The 20,441-nt window shown below is 46.6% G+C and overlaps 1 protein-coding gene and 1 long non-coding RNA gene across 11 annotated transcripts in view; one reads left to right on the plus strand and one right to left on the minus strand.

The window, feature by feature from the left end:
- LOC114255312 overlaps window positions 1–20,441 on the plus strand; it is a 285,016-nt gene that overhangs the window by 108,145 nt on the left and 156,430 nt on the right. For 7 of the 9 annotated variants that reach the window (XR_004964951.1, XR_004964950.1, XR_004964948.1 and 4 more), the window contains one exon: window positions 11,808–11,997. Coding sequence is in view for 2 of the 9 variants with exons in the window: in XM_036293403.1 (XP_036149296.1) it covers window positions 11,808–11,872 (65 nt within the window). In the remaining 7 variants the exon portion in view is untranslated. Of the gene's footprint in view, window positions 1–11,807; window positions 11,998–20,441 lie in introns of those variants that run through there. The other 2 variants (XM_036293403.1, XM_036293402.1) reach the window with 1 other exon arrangement.
- Window positions 4,145–19,619, minus strand: LOC114255313. Of its 2 annotated transcripts, none has more exons than XR_004964956.1 (2): window positions 16,186–19,619; window positions 4,145–4,419 (listed from the first exon to the last, which is right to left on the minus strand). It is a non-coding gene; the product is annotated as an uncharacterized LOC114255313 (long non-coding RNA). The 2 variants fall into 2 exon arrangements; XR_004964957.1 differs by having other exon boundaries at window positions 4,145–4,422.

The following is a 20,441-nucleotide window of genomic DNA, read 5'->3' on the forward strand; positions in this document are numbered from 1 at the left end:
GAGAGAGATGCCTCTCGTACGGGGTATCACAATCAGGTGGATGGCAACCGTAGCTTACCTACCGCGGTGCGGTAGACGTCGTCGCGCGGGATATCTCATCGACGTTTACAGACGTATATTAGACGTACGCGATTGGCGAGCGAGCGCGGAAGCGAGCGAGGAGAGACGTCAATCCATTAACCCTTCCCTCATCAATTCTCTCTCTCTCTCTCTCTCCGTCTCTGCCTATCATCTCGCTAACGACGCTTAATCGCGTGTATCGAAATTAGTTCGATTAGGCGCACGAACGTCCGCCCGATGAACTCGCGTGATGTGGTCGAGAAGGAGGAAAATAACAACTCGAAACGCGGAGGGGTGGCACGTGTTAGCGAGCCTCCATCAAGCGCTCGAAGCAACCTTGAGGCCGCAACCGGGAGCGCCGACACGCCGCCGACGGTCGATTGTAATTAACGCAGTATGGCGCCTTATTTATAACCGTGCGCGTACATTACGTGTCTCACGATATATATCCACGCGTATATAATATGTACGAAGCGATGCGCGGGCGATCGGGGTCCGGGCGTAGACATCGGCACGTGTTACCGGGGAATACGGGAGGGTTCGATCCTCCCTTCGTAGTCGTCGTCCTCCTCCTCGCTGACGCCACCCGGCCGACCGTAAGGCAGCCGGGCGGTGGTGGTGGTGGGGCTTGACAGTGACAGATGACCGCTGTCCGGAGTCCAATACGTATGCCCACTGGACTGGCCGACAGTCCATAGTGCCCTGGAAGCATCTCCGTAACATTCCCCGGGTACCGTAAGCGTAGCGCACACCACGTGCGCGTGCTACAACGGCGTGCTACTACACGCTAGTAATTCGACGCCGCAACGGCCACGGATACACCGCGAAATGTCACGTACCTATCTCCCGACGACACCCAGAGCTCGCACCATTCATCGCCGCTGACATTTTAACCCCCAACCCCCCTCTCTCTCTCTCTCTCTCTCTCTCTCTCTCTCTCTCTCTCACGCCCTCGCGTGCAGCGAGAGCGCTCCGAATGTTAGCATTCTTTATGAAACGCGGACAGAGACACGACCATCGGCTCATCGCGGATCACGGGTCACGTTCCGTCGAATGGAGATCCGGGCTATTCATGATGCCCGATGGTATTTTGGAAGACCCGACGCGTTCCGGCGCGGCATGGTTATAATACCCGCGGCTTAATGGATATATCTGGGCAGGGGGGGGGGGGAAATAAAAATCGCGCGTTCCACACGCGCGCGCGGTGATGCGACTCCGCGTATGAATCGAAATTCGCGCGGCGAAACCATTTTCGCCCTTGATTAAATGTATTATCCCTGGCATTCGCTCTCCGCGCCCGCGTGTAATGAAACGCGGCATTCGGCCATTTCGGAGTTTCGATTTTGGCATCCGCGGCCTCCATTATGCACACGTGGGTGGATACATTTTTCAGGAGGCGACAGTAAAAAAGCATTATACGCGAATAATTGGTGGTACACGTCGCGCTCTATTGGCTTCCTTAATCACTTAACAGGGATATGCTTTTGATTTTTAATGCTTCATCTTGAAAAATGTTACGTGTATGCAAATAAACATGTTCGGAAAATAATAGAAAAAAAAAAGCGATATCGAGCTCGTCAGTTTTTATAAATTTCCTTTCATGTGACTAATTTTCCGTAATTGTTTAACATAAATGTGCCATTATCCTGTTTTTAAAAACGCCTGTATTATAAACGTCATGTTGTAGAAATTCTTTTGAAAAAATATAAAAAAACAGGCAAAACTTATTTCGCGATGATATTTTCAATCTATCAAGCGACATTATTTTTGCATTCACGAGTAATTGACGAAATGGGAAAACTACGTATCTGCCTAGAGGGCAGAGATATCCTATGTCCATTGTTATCATTAGCGGGAGAATTCGGCCGGCCGTTTGCTCTCGTGTAAGTAGCCGCGATTACTCTGCCGGAAACAATCGCGACACTCCATTCCGCGCGGGGCTAATCAATCAAATCCAAGCCGGACGCGAGACTTTTCCACGGTATCTGGCCTGCGGATCCGGGCTTATCCTTTCGTCCTTCGGCCCCTCCGGCCTGCCCGGGGATGATACTCGGACTCGACTCGGAATTCCTCACGGCACTCAAGCGACCCTTGACTAATTACCGAGGGATGACTGGCATCTTCTCTCACTTATCTCTATAGCCCGCTCCCTTTCAATCGAATTACTTTTTCTAGGTATTCACTGGCGCGACGCCCCAATTTTTTGGCTAATTGACCCGTGGCCGTGGTCCTGCGGGAGGAGGACGGAGATCGGGACGGCGAGGCGGAGTGCAGCGGCACATTTGTCTTGTCACCTCAGACAGATTGAATTCGTTCGTCCTCCGAGAAAGTAGTCGGAGATCCTCCCGATGCCACCCGTTAACTTTTTTCTCCAAGTCACCGCGAGGGATTCTCTATTTATCGAGAAAGCGGACGCAAAAAAACAGTCGCGGTAGTTGACGTTATTTTTCTTTCCCGCGCTCCCCCATTCTTCTTTATGTCTCGTTTGCCTTTAATGTCTCCTGGCCTCGTACAGACGCGGCTAACTTAATCGCGACGTTACGCGCGCCGCAGAAGTTTGTTATATTCATCCTTTACGGCGTTCTTCCGCAGCTGCAGACAGAAATGAATTTTACGATCGCGTATTAGCGATTCCCGCTCTAAAGTGCCCTTTTATGCCGACTGCCGAAATTGCCCTAACCGCAGATCTTGTTTGTTGCCCGCTCGCCGTTCTTTTCTGCCGCGCGGTGCATGCTTCCTCCCCGCCTTAAGTCCTTCGAGGACTTTCAATTTAGCGTTTTACGATTGTTGATAATAAGGGTGAGGAGGACCCCAGGTGGTGAGTTTCGCAGCCGGTGCCGCTCCCGCATCCGTCGATCCTCACCTCCCAAGTCCCTCCGACCGTAACAACGATTTCGCGCGACGGCATCGAAGGGCCTTTTGTAAACAGCCCTAATGCCTGGTTACGACTTCGGTGCCTCGTCGCGCGGCCGCCTCGCCGGGCGTTCTTTATGATATTGCTGGATTAGACTGAAATATTTCACACTTGGAGATATCTTCCGTGCTTACGTTTTATGGCAATGCGCGCCCGCTTGCCGTACGTCTCGCTTCCTTCCTTCCTTCCTTCCTTCCTTCCTTACCGCGAACTGTCGTAAACGTACTAACTAGATGCGCTCTCTCGTCTCGCGAGATTCTGTCTGCCGAGATAGCGCCGGGAGGCTAATCTCCATTCGCAATTACATCTCCATTCGATGATACTAGGACTCGCGGGAGTCCCGGGGTGGCTTTCGCGTTTTCTTGAGTATAATTTTACTGCTATTGTCCTCCGTAAACCGCCTTCCTTAATTTGAAAACATTGCAGGATTATTGGAAAAGTTTTATCTTTTTCATGATTTACTCTTTGAAAACACGCGATACTTATCAACTCTGATAATTTATGTCGACAAATAAATGTATTCTCCTTGTTTTATGTCATCCTGTTATTTCTATTTATTTTTGTGCCCATCGCATGTTACGTTAATATCTATATTTCTAATTTGCACGCTACGCTTTGAGAAATGGAACGTGTTAACGTATGCGCGCTATCTTGGAACGCGGGTAATAAGCAGACGAGTTGCTTTCGATTGCCGGCGGAAACCGAGGCGTGGTACGATAGTGATATGAATAATTGCGGTGACAACGAGGATAAATAATACATCGACCGACGTTATCTGCCCGGCGATGAATTACGACTGCGCGAAACTTAGCCGCGGGCGAAGCAGCAAGTTGGTGCTTTAAGGGGTAGATCTTAATCTTCGGTTGGAACTGTGAAATGAGGGATCGTCTCGAGGTGACGAGGTCGAATTCCAACGAAAATCATCCGTTAGCCTCCCAATCTGATCTTGTCACGTATGTAATAAAGCGGAAAAAGGGGGCAGCTTGACGCTATTGATTAATCTTTTTTGTAAAAATTATTTTTGAACAAATACGTATGAATAGTATTTTACATTTCTGTGTGTGTTTAAATATTTTAGAAATGCACTTTTTGGGGGGAGGGGGGACGAACGAGGTAAAATAGAATAGAACCGTCAAAGTAATTTCATTAAAATTCGATGCCCGTGCCGTATTTTTTTTTCTTGCCTCCACTTTCAACCTAAGCAGCATAAAAATAACGTAATTTGATTGTCAAGCACTAGCCTCCTAGGGGCGAAAATACGGTTTCGGCGCGACCGGTCGAACATCTATACGTGTGTTTTGGGGTAGGATTTGAAAAATGCCGAATCCAATTTCCTTGATGATGTCCCCTAGGGAGCAAGGGGCCACCCTCGCTGCCAGTCCTCGACTCGACGGATGCGTTTTCGTCGCTTTCGCGCACTACCCTCGTCTCCCCGCCGCAGTCAGCTGCTGAAAACAAATAGGGTAAGAGATAACTGGTTTCCATGACCGCTTCGGTGATCGAGCTTTCTTACGTCTATCCTCTAAATTTAGAAAATTAACAGCTTGTCTAAAGGGAGATCGAGTTACAGCCTTTCGATCCGAGAAGCTCGTATTTCTGTCGAAAAAGGCTCGTAGGACCTACAAATAGCTGTCGAACGTGATGAACACAAGATACAATATTTTATTCTCAACCAGACATTTCACAAGCATCCCAGTGCTTTCTTGTAAAACACGCCGTTTGGTTGAAGTGCTTACATTCGATCCGACGTGTTGGGAATACACGTCGTGAATGTCCGCGCACATTATTAATTTATTAGTAGAGGTTTCGATAGGCGGGTATTAAAATACTCAATTTGTCTCCGTAATTTTTTTGCGTTTGTAATGGCGAAACGTTTATACTCCGTGATTCAGTAGTCGCGCAGTCAGCCGGTGGAATGTTGATAACTAATGCACACTACAAATCGTCTCGGCTGATCATTGGTCACGAAAGGGAGCGTTGCGCACGACATGGCTTCGACATTGTGATACCTTGCCATTACATTGCCACGATCAGCGCCGCCCGGTATAATTACGGTAAATGGCCTGACTCGTGCGCGCGCCGCTCTCATCAGCGTCGCTACGTGCTACAATTTAAAGCGTAAGGTCGCGAAATTATATCAACAAACCACCTGCACGAGCCGCCTTTCGAAATCGCGTGCATTGCGGCGCGTGCATTGCAGCGAAACGTTGAATTAATGCCGCGGCCGTTATCGGGTTCTAGATCTGCTCGCGACCAAGGAACCTCGCCGAGCGTGAAAGTCAGTCATTATCGCGGCGATTGAAAAATTCCATGGACACGACGTTTCCTCCCTGTCGTGGCTGCGATCGAACGAACACTGTAAACGTCGCTGCTCTTGCACGTGTGTGTGTGTGTGTGTGTGTGTAATTATTATTATTACAAATAGGGGAAACCCTGTATACTGTGACACCCTCTGTATACACGTCGCAATATACAATGCGGATTAATTAACGACGGCCGTGCTTAACCAGGGACAGTTCCCATCTCGGGGTCGTCATTGGCCTTCTGGCAGTTATGCGTGGCGATCGTTTGGAAGTCGCGCTAATTAAGACTCGCGCCGTAATATCTCAGGCGCTATTTCGCCGTCGTTACTTTAAGCTCGCCGGAACTTGCGAGAAGACTTCGGGCCGGGTCGGGCGTTTCTGTCCGTACGCTCCCGAGAAATGGGATCGTTTCGGCGACGAACTGCGCAAGATATATCGCAGCACATCCTGCCCGCAGGAATAATCCTCTGCGGCGCTCGCAGGAATTGCGTAACATTAAACTCCGTCCGTGAACTTAGCTCAGGGCCCAAGAGACGAACAATGAGGTGACAAATATCTTAGTCCATTGCAGCAACCCCTACGGTGGCTGCTTCGTTTACTTAAGCCGGACATCGGTAACTTCCAGTGGGGTCCGCAGAATCCGCTTGAGCGTCTGGAGATCGGCACGATACTACCAGCGCCGAAATACTTTGAGCTGTAGCTCTTAATTAATATGGAGCTATTACAATTTCTAATACAACTTCTCTCGATTAATTTAAGTTTTAGCTCGTTCGTAATATCGCATCTTGGACGATACTCAATTTTCTCATTATCTACCTAGTGAGTAAGAAACATTAAAGTAACATTTGCAACGTTGATTTTATGTATATGTTTTGATTTTTTAAAATATTATATAAACTAAATTATATTTTGTGAACATTTCAAAAAGATTATTTGATAGATGATTTTTTTTTTCGAAACATTGTTGAAATGTTATAAAAACATTATCACGTGATCAAATTTTCTTATTGATATATATATACGATGGTTGAATATGACTGATATTTATGTGTGAAGACGTTAAATTTTTTAAAATAACGTAATAATAATATGGTAATGATTTTATGCTTACTATCTGTTTTATTATTCGACATTCTTTAGTTTGTATCATTTTATTACATTTGTCCATGAGTAAGATGATGAAGATTTTGAATGCTAGTATATACCGAATAACTGTTTGATGATGCGTCCGTTTTATGTAATATCTTTAGCTCTATGTTACTACGACATGTTTCCGATGAAATACCCTGATGCGTAACCAATAGTTTGGAAAACGGCGATAGTTTCTCGCTTCCTCGACGTCAATCCATCTTGATCGACAACATCAGCGTGTACGTCTCGTGGAACACTATCTTCGACACGTGTCGGGGGACGTGACTGGAGCCGACAATCGCCATAGAGGCGGCGGCGGCGGCGCGGATAGCCGACGAAAGACAAAGAGATGCGCCGACGGTGGCGTGACGAGGGCCCGGCGACGTTCATAAATAGCAATATCTGTCGGTTATCGAGAAGAGGCACGGTTCGGTAACGAGCCATCAGCGAGCCAGGGCCACATGGGTCCCCGATAATCCCGGGAAAAGGGGTTACCGAATACCCTCCTCCTCTTACTCTCTTCCCCCGCGCGGAATGATTTGCGAAAATTTGAATCCCGTCGCCTTCTCCCGGCTTCTCTCCCCGATCCGGAGAATCATCCTCTCTCTCTCTCTCTCTCTCTCTCTCTCTCGGCCCGCCGTGGGTGCCGGCCTGCCTCTATTTATTCAACCATTCTCCGCCTTCCGTTCCAACTTGACAGTCGTATACATGTGCCTCGTCGCCTCGCCTCTCGCCCCCTATCTCTTTGCGCATTCTCCTCCCCCCCTGTCTAATGATTTTCAGAAGACGTCTCAGTCGTGCGCCGCGACTTAAGCTGTAAGAGCGACACGATGTTAATTAGAATGGCGTCTCGGGGCGCCGCACACGGCCCCCCAGGAGATGAGACTTAGTGACTTGACTTGATTTCGAGGTTTTAGGCCAGGTTTGAATTAGGGGTGGCTGTGCCTGCCGACTCGTCTGCCTGCCTCGCTCGCTTGCTCGCTTGCTCGCCGAAGAGGACAGGCGCCATAGGCCAGAGGCAGCCATCGCCGCCAAATCCCGTAGGAAGTTAGCGCGGATTATAGGGCGCATCCATCACCCGCTTCTTTCGTCTTCTGGCAAAGTCGCGCGGGATATTATTGTCCGTAATGCGCGTGACGTGGCGCTTGCAGACTCTTCCCGAACTCGCTGTTCTTTATGGTTTCCTTGGAAAATTGTTGCGCTGGTGCGAGAGATACCAACTTATTCTATTGCACTTGAGGTAATATCAAGAGCAAAGATAGCTGCGTCTGTACGATAAATTGTATCTGCTGTATAAATTTACATCTCTCGACATTAAGGTTTCTTGCAACTACGATTTATAAAATTTATATCATTATGTTCGTTACGTAAAAAAAAAGATTATTAAGTTTTTTTATCGGTGTCGTTTTATCTGAATCTTTGTAAAAAGACACGACGGACATTACGAGTGATAACATTTGTAAAACTTCATAGTTTATCACGTCTTTTATTTTGCTTTTAAATGAAGATTAGAGATCTTTAACTTTTAGCAATTTCAAAGTTTCTGAATAACATTGCGCACAGTGTTTTAATAGACAATATTCTATTCTCGAGAATTTAATTAAAATCGTTTTATATATCTCGAATCTCATGGAGCACGGAATATGTGTGAGTGCGCGCGCGCGCGCGCGCGTGTGTAAGAGAGAATGCGAGGATTAAAATCATAGAAGCTCCCGGGTGCTGTTGAGTAGACTGCAATAAACTGAATATCATATCTAGACGTTGCCTTGAAGTTTAAGAAAGTGTCGGAACTTTTCCCGGGATATTACCCGGAACCTTTCGGGGAATTTTAGAATTTCACCAAGTTTCGGCGACCGAGCGTGAAGTAACGACCTTCTCGCGGGGATGATATTGTCGCCGGCGGCGGCTCGGAGACGGGGAGCCGATCGAGAAATATACGGAAAGCTTTGATCCTCTGTCGCCCGTCCGACTGAAATTCACACCGCGCTCGCGTCGAAACGACGCCCGGCTAATTGTTCCGTTCTGAAACTCCGGTGGCATTGTGTGTCGAGCGACGATCGCTGACGGACGATCGTCAACCCGTCTACGCACGGTATACGCGAAAGAGAAGCCTTGATCTCCTTTTAAAAAGGCATTAAACCCGCTCGCGCGCCCAGAGGGGCGCGCGATCACGGAATAATATCTCATAATTAAAGCGAAGCCCGTGGCGGACGAGTATCAGTCAGACTTAGCGAGACGATCTGTCAAGCCGCGCTACGAAAAGTCCGGGCTGGAAAATCTCAACCCTTTTACGCACGGTCACGTGACCTGACAGGCAGGCAGGGTATCCCCCGGCACGTGGCTCGGGCTTGTGTTTTAGATACGCGTGTCAAGTCCCAAAACGTAACCTTCGTCTAACCGTCGTCTTCTCCGTGTTTTTCTTCGTATTTCCCCGATTTGTTATTTTTTTCAACACCGAGCTGCCACTCGCAGAAGGCGCGGCTGTCGTCGTTTCCCGTCGTTGCCACCACGCCAACCGCAAGCGTGTTGTCTGGGAAGGTGTTGGGTAAATAAGGAAATTCGCGTAAATTCTAACGCGGCGCAACCTCTTAAATATATAATAATTTTATCGATCCGCAACTTCTGTGCAACGTATTTTGAGATTTTACTACTGTAACCCATCTCTCCCGCCGTAAGCCGTTATTACCGTGTTGTGGAAAGAGATTTAATAACAACCGGCATGTTATTAAATCTGTCTTCTTCCCGGCAATCAATTTGCCAAGAACATTCCGCATTCAGCTCGAGTAACTCGAATATTGCCCTTTGTCGAAGTTACGACCGTTGCGATACCGTAGAAGGATATACGAGGCACGAAGAAAGAACGCGAGCTGGAACGGGAAGGGAGATTGGGCAACTCGTGGTCTCGACTAATTCTTTTTCTAACTCTCTTTTGCTTCCTTTGGTCCTCTTTCACGATGACGTCACCATGTCCAGCTCGCGTTCGGAATGGCGGAAGACGGCCACCGTTAATGGCATCGTAAAAGTTAACGACAATGTTCCCTTACGATTTTCCACTATCCTTTCGTGCCTCCGTACCAGCCGCGTAGTCGCCTCCTTCTCAAAGAGCCGCGTCTAAAATTATTGTCGCGGACATGGAATTAATTTCCGCCCACGCTGCAGACGATTGAACTTCCGTGTCGTTTGTAGCGGACTTTGATCGTACGTTGGGATTAGAAAAACTCGTTGGATTCAATTCAGACGTTTTGGGCGAAACTGATTTTATGGGGTTCGACGACCGCGTTACGGTCCAGAATGGCAATTCTCGAGATTATCAAAAACTTCTTGTTAACACGGATACGTTATCCGGACCGTTTCCCATCGTACGATTACGTCGACCCTCGCGAAATGTAATTTGTCACAAATTTTCAGAGTAAAATAAAAAATAGCGTTTTCTTACAAATCGCTGTAACTCAGTTTTATACTCGCACGATATTAATTATGTATAAAAAGTATTGAAAATAACGTTCATTTTTTATTTGTTCCGCGCAAGATACGACATTAGAAAACAAGATGTAAACGTCTGTACATAATTACTCCCGAATTACATGGTAAGATTACCGCTGTTTCGATTGTATCGCGAACCTCTCTATTCCAGGCGACGTAATTCCGCGACTAGGAATCTCCGGTAATTGGTAGGCCGCTTAGCATATTTCTGCTTCTAATCACAGACACCAGTCAGTAAGTAAGGGCGGTTTAAAGTCTTTGGTCGACCCCTCCGCCGCCCCGTCTCGCCACCCTCGTTGTACCGAGATAGGGGCTTAGGGGTGAGACCAATCTGCTTACAACCCCCTTAGCCTGAATAATTAACCCGGGGGCAGGAGAAGGAAAGAGAGCGAGAGAGAGAGAGAGATAGAGAGAGAAAATGCACGCGCTTTTTGCCCGTGTCATTTATTACCGAGACCACCTTGTTCGTTAACTTCGCATTTGAATGTGAATGGGCGTCGAACGAGGCGCAGGAAGACAGGTACGTAAACGCGACGGGAGGCACGATCGATCGATCTATCTTCCGGAATTTGTCACACCTTGGGCAAACACGGTGAGAGGGTGACTGGCGCTTTTTTCCCGCGCTGTCGCGGCTTTCGGCTGTTTTTTTCCTCTATCCGTTTCTCTTCCTTTTTTTTTTTTTTTCCTTTCGAGCCAGCAACAGCACCTGATTGTTCTCAGGTACGTTGGTACGGGCTCTCGCGTTAATTCGCCGTCATTAGTCACACGTCGAATTCGGCAGCCGGGAGCGCGGCCGTGGAAAAATTTATTAACGCCCGTGGCCCGGCGCTACCCGGGTTTCGCGCACAAAAGTGTGTATTTGCATGCGAACGCCGCGGCTTTCATTTGCCTAAGCCGCGGAGATCCGAAACGGTCCGGGCTTCGTTGAGGCTGATTTCAACCGCCACGACCGGTGTGTGAATGGCCGTCGCGCGGGGTGACCGGATTAATGGCGATTTTGAATATTTAATTAATGGAAGTGCGTGGATTCGCTGGACTATGGATATTTATACTCGCTTTTTTTCGTGCGACTATGCCCCTTTTATTTTATTCAGTGCGCTTCTATTGTGTTATTTTCACAGCAAATTCGCAGTATAACTGCAATACCTTCGATACGATCTGATAAGCGAGCTTTATTCGTTATTCACTTATAGACGTATTATTACCATCTATTATTTGACAATAGTAATTTATTAATTTATATAACAAGTTGTTAATATTTAATTTAAATCTATATTTTTTTTCTAAGAGAAAGATACTACTACACGTATAAATTGCTAACGAGTGACGTCTTTTAATTTCGCGTGCGGCGTGGATTTCTCGGAGCCTCTGAAAGTCTTTTGTTTGTCGGGTTAGAAGGCGCTGCTAGAGGAGGAGATTAAGGGCTGCCGCTGCAATTATCTCGATTTGTCAAGTGAGTGGATTATCACGCGAGGTCACTGGAACGTTACTTTTAATAACGAGGGTCGTTAGGCCTATGACAAATTTCGCGGGCGACCGCCTGCTTCGCGCTTGGCTTGTCGGCAGATGAGAATCTTCAATAGGAATTCATTTAATCTTTGACACGATATTAATTAATAACGGGCTAAAGATAGCATCTCGACGTGATACTTGCGGAGGGTCTCGATCGCAATACCCGCATCTTTGATGTATTTATTCGCAAATAGTATTACGTAAATAGTAAATGTGTACTATGTAACATATAATTTAACTACACATTTAATTATATATTATCTATACACACATTAATTTTATATAATTATGTATGGATAATTGCGAGAAACGGAATAGGATTGTAAAATGAATAACGTAAAGTAAATATGTAACTTTCACAATAAGTCGTGAAAATAACCGGTTTCGAAACAACTTGTTTGCAGGTACGAGAGTTGCGGAACAGCTGGATCCTCGCGAGGCTTCTTTGATACGCGGCGACGTCAATTGACAAAAAAAAAAAAGAAGAAGAGAGACAGCACCAACATCGCTACCCTTGACAACGATCGTTAACTCTTGTTCTGCGATGACCTCGAGCCATTTGCGCTTTAGCCGTCGTCCGTGCACGCCGACTGAGTAAGTACAATCGTTTTTAGACCATACTGTATAAACCCCACGGGCGGAAAGGGGTTAGGGAAGATCATTATCAGAGGCTTAACCACGCGAGAATTTTTAATCAGAGGGTGCGCACCCCTCGGGATAATACCGTTGCTGTCGATAAACGCGAAACAATTGTCGCACGGCCGTATTTAACGCGAGGCCGCGGCGCGGACCGTCGGCGGACAATACTTGCGCGATCGGCGCTTTTCGAGTAGGTGCTACCCCATAGGATTACCCGGTACAGGCCCAGTCATCGAAACCATGTGGTGACATTAGAAGCGCGCAGTGTTACGAGTTACCACTTCGCATTAGATTCCTCGCCGGCGCGAATGGCCCCGATTAAAATATTTTAAATACACCGAGCAGGAGATCCCACTATTTCTCCGTGCCTGTTTTAATCAGCGCGAGAATTATGTCGTCGGCTACTCCGCCGTTGAAGAAATACTTTGCGACGCGCAATTGGTGAGTGAGGTAAGTGACGAAGTATAAAATCTGCCTGGTAGACATAGCCAAGTCTCTTCTGTCTTCCAAGAGGGGATGACGTTACGAAAACTTATAACATTAGAATCGCTCCGATGTTAAGCCTCCCGAGCGTAATTCCTGGCGCGCGCGTTTCGAGACTCGGGACTTGACGACTCCCGAAAGCACTAAACTAAACGAACCGTGGATAGAATTCGGCTCCTGGGAGAGCACTGATTAGCATCATCTTAAGGTCGTATACGGCGCCGTAAGTGTGCCGTCCCTTTGGCATTCATATGCAAAACTGACCAGATAGTGACCGCCGATTTACATAACGTTAGATTGACCGTGATTTCATTTAACCGAGGGTTCCGCCTCTGCACACGCCGATGGCTGCGCGGAGAGCTTTCTCCGAGACGCTGGCCCCGAGCGGAGGAAATTCATGCAAAGTGACATCTTGAGAACGTACCTCGACGCAACCTTGTAATCGAAATTCCGAACACCCCGTGTATATTCGCTCTCCGAATCACGCGATCCTAATTACGCCGTCCGGTGTATCACAACACGTATTTCGTATATGATGTGCTCTCTCGGATATGACGGGGAGATAATATATCGCTTAATGCGTATCGAGAAATTGTACGATAATTTCCATTAATGTATAAATCACCGTGACGAAAGCGTTACGGATATAACGATATATATATCCAGGCAGAATTATTTATCGTTTTACTCGCTAATGGCGTGCGGCAATCTGAAAATTTCGATTTGCAATCGCGTTCGTCACGTCAGGATTAACGTGGCGGAAGGGTTAAAATTATCGCCCGTGTAAACGGCGGATTCGTAGACGGCGGCCTCTGTATCTTTCGCGCATCGAGAAAATCAATACCTACACGTCCGGAATACTTGGTTTAATATGCTTATACTCCGCTGGCGGAATCGCGGAGCCGTGAAACATGGTATTAACGGATACACCGATCCCTGATGGTAACAAATGATAGGAGCCTTAATGATCCGAGCACGAATACGCCCGTCTATATCTGTATATATATCGAACATCTCGACATGAGTGGAATCCACGCTTGTCCCTTTGATTGATTGCCTTTGTCACTTAGCCACCGTGAAAGGCTTTCGTGCGATCGTATCTTTTAATTACGAACTTAATTATCTTTCGCGTTTGCCAGCTTTTCTGTATTCGCGCGCCGGCGAGAGAAATGGGGTTCGTATTTAAAGTCTTATTCCCCACGGGCCACGGAGAGAGTCCTGCAATATCGTATTGAGTTCTAACGCGGGTGGACTTTTATGTACAGGGTGTAATAAAATTTGATATTTACGCGCGATTAATTGTACCGTTATGAAATGCTTGAGACAACAGTACCGCGGGAGAAAGTACTGTTTTTACAACGGAAAAAATACAATGAGTCTGACCTGGTGTATTTACTGCGGAAAGTGTTTGCTTCGCGTACACACATTATTGAACGTTATGTAGGAACACTGTGTATACCAACGGCGCATCATAGGTATATCCAGGGTGTATGGGATACGGGTTACTAAGGCCCCCATAATGACCGCTGCAATCCTGCCCCCCCGCACACAATCCCATAATTAAATCCGTTAATCAAGGCTTACGGCTCGGACTGACCCTATCGACTTGGTTTATTGTGATCTGTGTAATCTATGGTAAATTAAGACGTACCGTCGTCGCACATCTCGTTTGCGTAACTAGAACTATTCGCCCGCTATTAATTTATCCGAAGCTTTACTTCGCCGCGATTGGGATTATTCGTGACGTAATCGTAATCCCGGTATTATATTTGAATCATGATGTCGCATGCCGTTACTTTAGCAGAATATATTTCATAACACATAATAAATATACCCGGAATTATATCTTATACGTTCACGCAATCTTGTTAGTTTCAAAGGCGTGTATATATCTATGCAATTGTATTCTGCTTCGAAATTGCTAATTAAAGCTTGAGTCTCGCGATTGTACTAATTACCTGAAGACGACGTAAAGTATATTTCGCAACAACTCGGACGAGCGTTTCGAAAGGATTGCGGAGCTCTTTAGCAGAAAACTGAGGGCGTACTCTGCAGCGAGTAAGTGATCTTTCATAACGAAGGCGCATGGCTCGTGCCAAAGTCCCTCCATCTTCAGATTCGCCTTAAAATTAATTGTCCGGCTTATCTCTCCGCTTCGTTTCCTCGTCTCGCGCTTTATTGCTCCGAACGAGAGACGAGAAGGGATATTCGGTGAAGGTTTAGCGTCGATCGTGGGTGCCTACGATGGAGACGCTCTCACAGCGCGGGCCCATCCTTTCCGTTTCTCTCTTTCTCCTATTTCGCCCTTGTCTCTCCGACATTTTCGTTGGCTTTGAAATGACAGAAGTCAAGTAGAGCGAAATACGGAGAACGCGGTTGAAGTGTAATTGGCACTGGAGTGTACTCGTCTTGGTTCATTAGAGAAAATATCTTCCCCATTGTCGAGGGGCTTACGTATAGCCTCCGAATATCTCCGTCCTTCTCTTCACTTCCCTTCTTTTTTCATTGTCCGCCGTTTTTTTTTATTCGCATCGGATATCTTCCGTCGCTCTCGCACGTTGCCGCTTGCTTACGAGGAATTATTTTTCTGCTTCGAGTGGATATAACGGTCACTCGATGCAACCGCCCCTCGGATGGGTCCTCTTCTGCGCTACGTTGCGCAGGCTTATTGTGAAAAGTGGAAACGTAGAAAAGCTTGTGACAGTCTAATCTTCTCAAGTGTCCCGGACGAATAGACCCTAATTCTCGAGTGATCTCGAAGGGAATTGACTGGGATGAGCGTCCAATTTTTAATCCCGGATTTTATATTTCGCATTTCTTTCAATCTATTTCCATATTTGGTTATTTATTAAACTTGCTTTCCTATCCTCCTTTTCAATATCGCAGTCCCTTGATCCATGGCCGAAAAAATAAAATTATATAAAAGCATACACGTACACAAAATATACGTAAATATTACATACATAAATATTATGTGGTCCAAGATTTTATCTAACTTTAAAAATGGCAATTGAAAAATTCAGTTTAAAAAGGTTGAACATAATTGCGTTTACAACATAAATGAGTTTTTGTTGGCACTACGTGTCAAGATTTATTTTGCCGTTAAAAATATTGACGTTATCCAAACTTGTCAATAAATTTTAGTTTATGTCATTGGCAGAACGTATATGCGAAATATATATTGTAATCGTTCGATACGAATAACCACACAGGACAACTGGCACACATCAAGGTGAGATATTTTCTAACCGCAACTTCGCCACTCGATGATTGCGCGACCCCAAAGGTCTTCGAGTGCGCGCCGTACAATGAAAACGCACGTTTAATGACCACCATGTTTCGCCAACAGCTTATTAACTGCGAAACGCATCTCCCTCGGAAATTTGTTTACGTCTGACCGTACGACAATGTGCGCGCTGCAAGCGAATGTGGACGAAAGGAAAAGGCGTTGCGTGGGGAGGGGGAGAGAGAAAGACGGCGAAAGAAGAATAAGAGGGCAGGGGACAGAGAGAAGACGTGTACCGCTGCGGCACACTTTTCGAGAGAGCCTCCTGCGAGCTGTCGAGATGGAAAGCAGAAATATACGGGTCCGCTTTGTGCGCAAGTGGAGTGTGCACATGTAAGAGGTCTTCACGGGGACGAGTGCTTGCTTCCACATACCTGCGTACTTCAGCTTCGCGAAAGCACCTGTTGAAACCCACGAGCTTTCAAACTACGTGCGTTCACTTCCATGCCGATTTGCGCGCCGCTTGTTCCGCATCGGGAAGGACGATTCGATCAAAAGCGATGATTCGCTCATTCAGGTCATCAGCCGGTACTCGTTGGCTCGAGTAGACGCGAAGCTATGCTCTACCGTGATTGGTAGCGTGTTTAATTAATTTACAATGTTCGCCGTCAGGATTAATTTAAACGATTCCTCCAAGTTTAATTATACAGGGAAGTTTTATCCCGGAACGCTGAAGAATACAAAAAAAATGTACACGAAGGAAGAAAAAGAAGAATTAGCCTCACCTTCGACGATAAATATTGCCCCGCGCGTTAAACACGCCTCGCGAACACCTTAATATGTGGAACGAACAAACATCTCGTCGCTTGGGGGTCCCTCGTTTATGTTCCGCGGTCCCCTCGACATGAGCGTATCCATACCGCGCGCGGCACGAGAGGCTGGCAGGCGCTCCTCGTAAGAGGCGAGAGGACTCTGATTATTTTTAATCAGCCGGAGGCACCTGCCGAAACGGCGTTCCCATGCGTCCTGAAATAGCGCCACGGTGCTACACGAGGGGTCACCCGCGCGCGTTCGATAAAGAGGCGAGCACGAGTTGTCGCATCTGACACGTCACAAGGTGGTGCCTTTGGCCGAAAGGGAACGCGCGCTAAATATAAACGGTTCGACCGTGGGCGCCCCGTTAAAAAAGACGAAACCACCGCCGCGTAAATATAGCGCGTCTCCCACGACGTGGCCGCGGCCGCCGTTGACGTCGTCGTCGCCGCCGCCGTCGCCGTCGCTGCCAGATAGGTATATTTTCCCGTTTGTTTGGCATTACTCACCGTTTGGCCGTATCTGAAACTGGAGAAGCCATCACTCCCGACGCCGAGTGCGTTTACGAGATGTATTATTGATCGGGTTCCCGGGACGGTTGCTCTAAAGCGCGCGGCCCAAGATCACGAAAAGCGTTAAACCCCTGGATGACATCCAGGGGAACATCAGGCCTCCCTCATAAATCAAGCCCTGCCCAGTCGTGGTTGTTTATTTTAGTTGAATGTTTAGTACGCCAGTAGCGCCATGCGCACTGCTAATTACGCAACATTGTCGTTTTATGATCCTTTAGACGACTTATCGTTCTTTTTTTCCTTTCTTTGAAGGAAAGAGACGTCGCGATGCCGTGAAACCTAAAAATAGCGCTGCAAATTGCTCGTGTCGCGTGAAACAAAGCACGCGTTGCAACACTGCTGACGATTAGTAATAAAATCTGAAATAAAATTACAATAATAAGTTGAATATTAAACTAATTTGTGAATAACGCAAAAAATAAAAAGTGCCCGACCAATTAAAGTTAGAAATATTTTAAATTAATTTGGTTATTGAATTTATTAATTATGCTACAAGCATTTTAGAAACTGATTAATTGGCTGTAGAACTCATTGCGCAAAATTTCTAGCTTCAGTCTACTATTATGTTTGAAAGTCCGACAAGTGAACTGAAAAATTATACTTAATAATAAATATGAAAGTATTATTAAACGTCAAGATTCGTTTCGATCAAGAAATACTTTTTTAAAAACTCGTTTAACACTTGAATATTAACGACGATTCTATTATTTTGTATCATGCGAATATATATTATCCTGCATCTTGATATAACGTATTATGCCTCGTGATCGTATCGTTTTCTTAAGCAAGCGAAAAATGTGGGAGCGCATCCACGGTAAACGATACTTCGAAATGTCAAGGATCTATAATAAATCAAACTTCGCGGCGGAGTTATAGCTGAAAAGCAAGAGTGGTAGTGCGTTGACGACGCTTGGAGAATGATGTATGGCGGTGTTGAGATAAAAAGAGCGTCTCCCTCCTGTATCCTGATATAGATTTTATTGGGGAGTAAACCCGGTCTACGTGACGGCTCATTACCCAGTTTCGTAGTGGACAGTCGAAGAGCGGTCATCCCCTTGCCGTACACATATACGTGTGCGCGATCAGGAAAGAGTGACAGACACACGAGCAGCCATGTGTTACAGTCTCGGGATCCCCCCTTTTTGGTCAACCATTCGCATTATAAAACCATAAAACGCATCATTTTCGCGGCCACCGTCGTCCTTCATACGTGAGCCATGTGTCCGGCGCTCGTTTTTTTTCTTCCCCCCTCGGAAAAATTGCCGCCGGCGAGAAGTCACCACCTTCCCTTTCGAGGCGCTTCGCGCCGCATCGAATCCTCGTCTGTCTTCGTGTCGAGGGGGTTCAAATGGATAAAAATTGCTCCGCGAGATTGTCGCGTTTCCCGCGGCTGGCGTAGGAGTGTTACGAGGGTTTCGGCGATATTTTTTTTCCTCCCTTTATACGCGCCGCGGTGCATCATCCTCCATTTATGCCTGGGGAAGTTTGTGCCGCGTATAGATAAGGAAAGCGAAACAGCCGCTGATGTTTCTAGTGGACGTGTTGACGCAGAACAGGCACCGCCTTATATATGCTCGGTCTGGTTATTATCTTCGCAGCTGTGTGCTGAAATATTACGGCTCTCGAAGATCACGGGCGAAATTTTTTTAATCGGGCTGCGAATGAAAGCCTCTTATCTAGATTGACGAATCTGGTTAATCGTATTTTTCGCCGTTGCTTTTGCCACGTTAGTAATAACCCCTCGCGAATTGTTATTTATGGCCCGCGGTAAGATGAGACTTAAACGATTTTACGGGTCGGAACTTAAACGCGCGATATCAGATTTAATTAAATGACGGCATTTACAAATAGGAATATTAATTTCTGCCATAACGTACGAGAGGAAGAAATCTGCAGGAGAATTGAGGTATGTCAGGTAGACGTAAAGGCGAGGAATATGATACATCATTTATACATACGCAAACGTTTTAAGATGAGTGATCCTGAAAATAATACCTGTAAGAATTTTCACTGACGATGCAAAGTCTCTCAAAGAAAATATCGAGTTATCTAATCCGGCGATATGTTTGCGGACTCCATTGTGAGGCGGCGGACAAATTCCGCTTTGTTCCGCTGAACCTCGGCGGGAATAAGACTCCCGAAAAAAAAAAAAAGAAGAAGAAGATAGACACCACCGAAAGAGGTTAATCCGCCCGCGTCTTTTGTAGCGACTGTCCCGGTTATAGGCAGCGCGAGGTCTGAATAGAATTAATATCTAATTGTTGGTGCGCGTGACGACGAAAACGCGTTGTTGCCGCGATCTCTTTCGTCGGTGGGGCTCAAAGGTCTACCCAACCGAAGAATGGTAGCCTTAACTAACTATAGACTCCTTGGACGACATAATCTCTATCCTAACATGCGAGGCGAGTGTGTTCCTTGCCGCTAAGTACACATTCAAGCACGCCGTGTTGCCCTCCTCTCGCCCGTTCTCCTCTTCTCCCGCTCGTTCACTCGCGAGCGCGTGCATCGGTAACGGTGTCACGCGTGTATAGATGCGTGGTGGGTGCACTGCTCGCTTCGTGCATGCCTGTGTGTTAGGAAGAGGGAACATGGCGCGTCGGGGTGCGCGGGCGAGGGAACTCCGATCTTTATGAGTCACCGTCATTCGGATAAAAATACCAGGGCGCTTGTACAAACAGTTACCCTTCCTCCGGGTGTCTTTTCGGGCGACGCCGTGTAGCCCCGGACAGGTTCACACGACACTCGACCGACCAGGTGGCCTCACCTGAAAGAGCCCCGAGATTCCCCCGGAAGAGAGGGCCGACCCGATCTCGCTGCCCTCTCTTTGAAACGGCCAGCCCCGGAGGATTAGGTAATCCATCGTAACGCGAGCACGCGTTACGGTCTAATAATGCATTTCGAAATCGAGCGTTACGACCGTCGTCGCCGTCATCGGTGTCGGTGTTATGTTTTATGGAACTTCGATATACACAGTACTTTGTATGTTAAAGCGAGGTAATTGAAAGATGGATTGACTAACAGCGAAAGAAAAAGAGTGAGAGAGGAGGGGAGGAAATTCTAGTAGATATAGACAGAAGCGATTGCATCGTCGTTAATTGATATCAATTAGCAACATAGTTTTATCTAACTAGTAATTAGTTAATTTTAAAGAAAAACTGTCCCTGACCATACTTTTTTTCTTACAGACTAGTCAATCTTGTCGTAATGTTACGATTTAGCAACGTATTTCATTACGATTGTCGATGTGCTTGTAACGTTTTATAGGATTACAGCGCTCGTATACGCAGGATACTACGAAAGCTAAA

The sequence above is a fragment of the Monomorium pharaonis genome, chromosome 10, assembly GCF_013373865.1.
Source record: "Monomorium pharaonis isolate MP-MQ-018 chromosome 10, ASM1337386v2, whole genome shotgun sequence".
NCBI lineage: Eukaryota > Metazoa > Arthropoda > Insecta > Hymenoptera > Formicidae > Monomorium > Monomorium pharaonis.